Source organism: Durio zibethinus, chromosome 1 (assembly GCF_047325235.1).
Source record: "Durio zibethinus cultivar Kanyao isolate XHJ-2024 chromosome 1, ASM4732523v1, whole genome shotgun sequence".
NCBI lineage: Eukaryota > Viridiplantae > Streptophyta > Magnoliopsida > Malvales > Malvaceae > Durio > Durio zibethinus.
In genome coordinates this window covers 10,060,070-10,066,763 of record NC_143162.1, presented here as the reverse complement: position 1 = coordinate 10,066,763, position 6,694 = coordinate 10,060,070, and the positions used below count along the sequence as shown (strand labels likewise).

At 32.0% G+C, this 6,694-nt stretch overlaps 1 protein-coding gene across 1 annotated transcript; it reads left to right on the top strand.

Moving 5' to 3' along the window:
- Positions 1 to 3,937: 3,937 nt before the first annotated feature.
- Positions 3,938 to 6,299, top strand: FER1 (ferretin 1). The gene is made up of 8 exons (XM_022912063.2): positions 3,938 to 4,343; positions 4,482 to 4,565; positions 4,664 to 4,724; positions 4,815 to 4,902; positions 5,159 to 5,220; positions 5,339 to 5,404; positions 5,702 to 5,765; positions 5,911 to 6,299. Exons 1-8 carry the CDS (start codon positions 4,009 to 4,011, stop codon positions 5,958 to 5,960), a joined length of 810 nt encoding a protein of 269 aa, XP_022767798.2. The 5' UTR covers positions 3,938 to 4,008; the 3' UTR covers positions 5,961 to 6,299.
- Positions 6,300 to 6,694: the final 395 nt, after the last annotated feature.

Here is a 6,694-nt window from a genome sequence, read left to right as displayed (position 1 = left end):
TTGCAATTCTTACATCTTTGCGAATATAAAACTTTTGTGAAACTTGGGATATTATGAATCTTTTTTTTTTTTTATGAATGTGAAAATCCATGTGAATCTTGCATCTTTGCCAATCTAGAACCTTTGCGAAACTTAGGGTCTTGTGAATCTTTCTTTCTTATGAACCTGAAAGTTCTTGCGAACCTTGCACCTTGGCGATACTTGAAATCTTGCTAATATTTCTTTCTTACGAATCTAAAAGTTCTTACGAACCTGAGAATCCTTATAAATATAAATTTTTTACGAAATTTAGGGTCTTGCAAATCTTTCTTTCTTGTGAACCTGAAAATCTTTGGGAATCTTACACCTTTGCAAAGTTGAAATCTTACGAATCTTTCTTTCCCGTAAATCTAAAAGTTTTTGTGAATTTAAAAACTTTATGAATTTAGAACCTTTGCAAAATTAGAAATCTTATGAATCTTTCTTTCTTGTGAATTTGAGAGTCATTGCAAATTTTTAAAAGTCCAAATTGTGAATCTTTGGATTTAAAGTGAAATATTTGAGCTTTATTTTTTTGACCTACGGTTCAATCCTGGTCACTTGATCTTAGCTCAGTCTAGATCATTTCTCATGGTTCATGGTTTCATCCTGGTCATTTTTTACTCGACTCAGTCTTGGTTGCCTTATTTTTTGACTCGTGGTTTTATCCCGATCACTTGATCTTGGCTCAGTCCAAATCATTTCTCATAATTCATGACTTTGTCCCGATCATTTTCAACCTTGACTCAATCCTGGTCACTTCATTTTGACCCGTGATTTCATCTCAGTCCCTTGATCTTGACTCATTTCAAATCATTTCTCATGATTCGTGATTTCATCCGATCATTTTTTATCTTGACTCGATCCTGGTCGCTTCATTTTGACTCATGATTTCATCTCGATCACTTGATCTTGACTAAGTCTAGATCATTTCTCATGATTTGTAGTTTCATCCCGATCATTTATTTTTTATCTTGACTCGGTCTTGATCTTTTTATCTTCTAGACTTGTGATTTTGCCTCGATCATCTGATATTGGTTCAGTCCAAATCATTTTTTATAACTCATGATTTCATCCCGATTATTTATCTTCGACCTCGACTCGATCATGATTGCTTCATTTCTTGACTCGTAGTTTCATATCGATCATTTTTGCTTGCTGATTTGACTCGAATAGAATAGGTATCTAGGTATTTGCATCATCCCTTTCTAATAGAGATATGCAAAGAGAGGCAGCTGTAGACACCCATATGTATCTCGGGTCAATAAGGTTACTTTTAGGGTTATTTTTATTATATTATTACAATATATTAACATAGTATTATTATTATTATTATTATTATTATTATTATTATTATTATTATTATTATTATTATATTGTACATAGTCTATTAGTATTATTATTATCAAAATTATTATCTTTCTTTCATTTCTTCCTAACGGCTGATTGAATAACTGAAATTGGGAATTGAATTTGGTCAAAGGGTTAATTAGAGCTCAAATCAAGGAACTTTTCTAGAAATCAGCAAGGAGACCTAATTTGAGGTTTTGCCAGAACTTAATCCTAGGATTCAAGCCTGGGATTGATTCTATCTGTTTCCTAAATTTGTTCTAAGGTTGCCTATAAATTACACTAACATCATAGAATAACACATAAGAGGAGTGGATTTTAAAGGAGACACAATTAATTTGGGTGAACCGGGTGTTCTGGGCAGTACTAGTTTTTTAGGATTCTAAAATCGATTTGAGGTTTTTGGATGTGATTTGAAGATTTTGGGTTTAATTTTAGGTTGCTGGGGGTGACATTAGGTTTTGAAAGATTTTAGAGAGGATCTAAAAAAAAATGCGAAATTTTTGGGTTTTTTTTCTAGAAAATTGGGTTTGAAGTTTGAATGTTTAAATTTTTTGATGAATTTTTCGGTGGGATGTGAATTTTTCAATGAGTTTTTCGACGGAATATGAATTTTTTGATGGGATTTTTTAGAAATCGACAAGGATTTCCAGTTTTCGATGGGATCTTGGCTAGGTTTTAGAGAGAAAGGAGAACATTTTGGGTTTTAGATAAAGAGAGCATAGAGGCATCTGGGATAAAAACGCTGAAAGCTTGCTTTTATATTGCTCCAAAACGATCGTGTTTTGGTAGCCTAGGATCCGCGCTCTGACCCACTGACCCATGTGTCGACCTGCGTGTTAACCTGACCCGATCACAAAGTTTCGTTTTTCCATTTCTTTTTATTTTCTGATTTTTGTTTTATTTTATTTTTAATTCATTTTATTTTTTAGTTTTCTGGTTTTATTTTTGAGAAATTTATTATTGTGTAACAATTATTTTTGTTAAAAAAATTAAAAAAAAAAAAACCTTTTTCAAATAAGTAAAAAAAAAAAAAAACAAATAAATCTTTTCAAATAAATTTTCAAAATAATAATAAAATTTTTTTTTAAGTTTTCAAAAAATATTTATATGAAAAAAATCCTTTCAAAAAAATAAAAAAGAAAATCTTTTTCGAACAAAAATTCTTATAAAATAAATTCATGAATTTCATCCAAACTATTGAAAAATTTTCATAGGTTTAAGTTTTTTGTAGAATCCACCAAACTATTGAGAAATTCCATAAAATCAATGTTTTCATAAAAAAAAATTATCTTCTAAATTATTGGAGGATTGTTTCAAATTAAGTCCTACTAAACTATTGAAAAATTTTACTGAATAAAATACTTCAATAAGTTCGATGATGAAGTCTCTTCAGAATGTGACATTAATTTCTATGAATACTTATAAGGTGAAAAAATTATCTTAAATTACTATCAAACTATTAAGATAATTTTAAGATTAATTTTTAATATTAAATTATTTGATAAATCATAAAAAAAAAATGATCAAAGCTCGGATAATTTAAAATTAAACTGATACCATCATTTAGATGAGCGTTATAGAGGTGTTACAATCTTTCTCATGCGTAATTGATTCTCGAATCTAATATTTATTTTTATAGATTAAAATACATTACAAATGATCAATCATATTTATATAAAAAAATTAATGATGACTCATCTAATTTATATTTAATTATAAGTTCATGAATCTATATGACAAGTGGTATTGTTGCTTACTCAAAAAAGAGATAAAGGAAGAAAAGTTCACAAATTGGATAACTTTAACCAATCTTACCTTTCTAGACCTTTTTGGTCATTGATCAACTAGTCTAAATTGGTCACATGTGCATTTTTCCCCCTTTTTTTTATTTTTTTGTTTTTAATCTATATTACCAATATATTATTACTACCATCATAATGTTACTAGACGTATTGGAGTTTCTAATTTCTAGCATCCACCAGCTTGTTGATAACTGTTCAAAAAATATCAACCGGTTTCTAATTTGTTACTAGCAAAATAAGAACTGTTAACCAAACGACTTGGAAATGTATTCGTATTTTCCTACATAGAGAAATTCTGCAAAGAAACATCGGAACCACTTTTTCCAGAGCGAAGAAAAAACGAGCTTCTTTGTCCTGCTTAAGACAAGATTAACACTGTCCAAATGTCCATTCTACTAGGCTTACGCTAACTTCCACTCGCCCAAACATCGTACAGATATGGGCTTCTGAAACACTTGTCTGAACAATGGAGCGAGTATTGGTACTTGGAAGACTCGAGCAACAGAGAACAGTTTAGTTCACATGGGGACAGCTATTTGATGACGCTAAAATTGCAATGTGAACAGAATATACGGGCTAAAAATTCCACAAACGCAAGTTGGATTGGACAGACCACGAGTTCGCCACACGCCTACTTACGTGTTTCAACCACGATCGTCCGACTAATGTCCTATCCGGCGGTCGAAAACGAAGCCCATCCACTCCGGAACTCTTGTAATTGTCCTCAACCAGTTCTATATATCCTCTGCAATCCACCCTCCATCAACTATCTTTCTTCATTTATTAGATTGATCCAAAAATCATAGTTCTTGTAGTCCCCTCAAAGATTAAAGCAATGTTTTTGAGCTCAGTTTCATCTTTTTCTGTCCAAACCAAGCAAGGGGATAATATAATCAGTTCCCTTAGGAGCTCCCCTCCATTTTCATCTTCTAGTTTGAATTCTGTTTTTCCTTCTTCCTCTGCTCTGAGTTTTCTACTCAGAAAACATGCAAGGGCTTTTGGGGTTTCTGCATCCTTAGAAACCAACAATTTGGCACTTACAGGAGTAGTGTTTCAGCCATTTGAAGAGGTCAAGAAGGTGGAACTTGATATTCCAGTCGCACCTCAGATTTCACTTGCTCGCCAGAAATATACAAATGACTGTGAAGCGGCAATCAATGAACAAATTAAGTGAGTGGCGTTTCTCGTTGTTCTTTCTATCCCTAATCTTTTAAGTTGTTAATCCTTCTTATTTTCTGATCTGTAGTCAACATTCCCATTTTTCCCTTCAGATTCAGTTCTTAATTTATTGGGGTTATTTTGTCACAGTGTGGAATACAACGTGTCCTATGTCTACCACTCTTTGTATGCTTACTTCGACAGAGACAACATTGCTCTCAAGGGCTTAGCCAAGTAAGAACACAGAAACAAGAACCTGCCCGAAGTTTTTTTTTTTTTTTTCATTTTTGTAACTGTATGACATAATGAATATTTGATCTTGTTGCAATCAGATTTTTCAAGGAATCTAGTGAAGAAGAAAGAGAACATGCCGAGAAGCTGATGGAATATCAGGTTTTCTGAAATGTCTATTTTCATTTTATTTTACCCGTTTTATACTGGACTAGGAATATCTGAACAATTATTGTTGAACTATATAATTAGAACATACGTGGAGGAAGAGTAAAACTACACTCAATTCTGATGCCCCTCTCAGAGTTTGAACATGCAGAGAAGGGAGATGCATTATATGGTTAGTCAGTGTCTTTTTTACATGCTTATTCTGGAAAAAAAATTATTTGCTTCGACTGCTTCCTTTTTTAACCACATCTGTAATTAGCTTTCAAAAGAATGCTAATGGCTTCATGCTTGACAATATTTTCTTTGGTATGTCCCATAATTTTGCTGATCTATACTAGATAGAGTTTGATCTATATAGAGTTTGTTTAATATTGTTTGTTTTGTTCAACTGGATCTATTAATTATTGCTATGAATTTTTTGAGTTCAGCTATGGAATTAGCGTTGTCCTTGGAGAAGTTGACAAACGAGAAGCTTTTGAACCTGCACAATGTAATCTACTGAAATCCTGAAAACTAAGTCATAGGTGTTTATCAGGATGTTTAGTCTTCAACTAATCTACTGTTCCTAGTTCTCATGGATTTTGTACTTTCTTCTTGATGAACAACAGGTAGCGCAGCAAAACAATGACGCTCAGATGGCTGACTTCATTGAAAACGAGTTTTTATCTGAACAGGTGGCTCAACTTTCATTCTTAGTATTAAAAAAAAAAAATCTTTCAAATAACCAAAAAGAACATTTTGAATGATGATTTAAATTCCATTCTATTTTTTGAATGGCACGGCATGTATTTTGGTGTCTTGTGCTAATCTTCCTCAAAATATCTGCTGCAAAATACTCATAAGATGGAAATTGATTTCGTAGTTCGTGTTTTCTTCATTTCTACTGTGTCTTCAAGACTTCAACAGCTAGCAACTTATTCTATTCAGTAAGGCACCATTCTAATGAAGTTGTGAATATATAAATTTTATAGGTTGAAGCCGTTAAGAAGATATCAGAATATGTTGCTCAATTAAGGATGGTTGGAAAAGGCCACGGTATGCATTGAAGGCTAGAATCAAATACTCAGTATCATCTTCTCTTTCAATTCATAAAATCATTGGACAAATGTTTCAATTACTTCTATATATCCTTCGTATTTCTCTCTAAGCACTAAGCGCAATTGCTTGGTCGGGCTTGCAGGAGTATGGCACTTTGATCAAAGGCTCCTCCACGACGGTGATGCTGCATAATGATGATCAAATGCTGTATCTTTTGTTGTTTTAGTACTTCAGAGATGTTCTACTATATGAGCCAGAATAAACTGTTGATATAGAATGTATTGTACTCCTAGCAAGTAGTGACCCCTTAGGTTTGCCATGTTAGACAGAATCAAATAAGTTAATTTCTTTTTACCCACCCAAAATTAAGGGAGCTTTATTTCTATACCTGAATAGGTGGAGGAACAATGCTGACTGATGCATTTCCCAGTGGTTACGTCTTTGGCATTTGATTTAGAACCATTTCCTAGTGAGATTGTATAAATAAATAAATTACAAAGTATTTTCGAGTAGGTTGCTTTTGAAGCATAATATTTCTCTAAGCCTGCTGGCATTTTTAGATTGGTTTTGCATTTCCTTGAAATTTTTGAATCGCAAGAATTCCAATCTCTTTGCATTTTATAGAAGTGTGTTTTGTTAGACCTGAAGTAATAAATATAACAACGTAAAAGTAATATATCACAATAAATTTACAGTAATAGATAACAAAAAAAAATTAACAATATAAGAAAAATAAAACACATCACGATTTACACGAAAAATCTTTCAGTTTAAAAGAAAAAAAAATCAGGGACCATAAAAAAATTCATTATCAATCAATGGATATACAATATTCTTCTTTAGCTAAAATTAAAGTTAATCAACAATTAGAGAGATAATTTGACAAATTTCATCAAATAGGAAACTTAACAAATACATATTATATA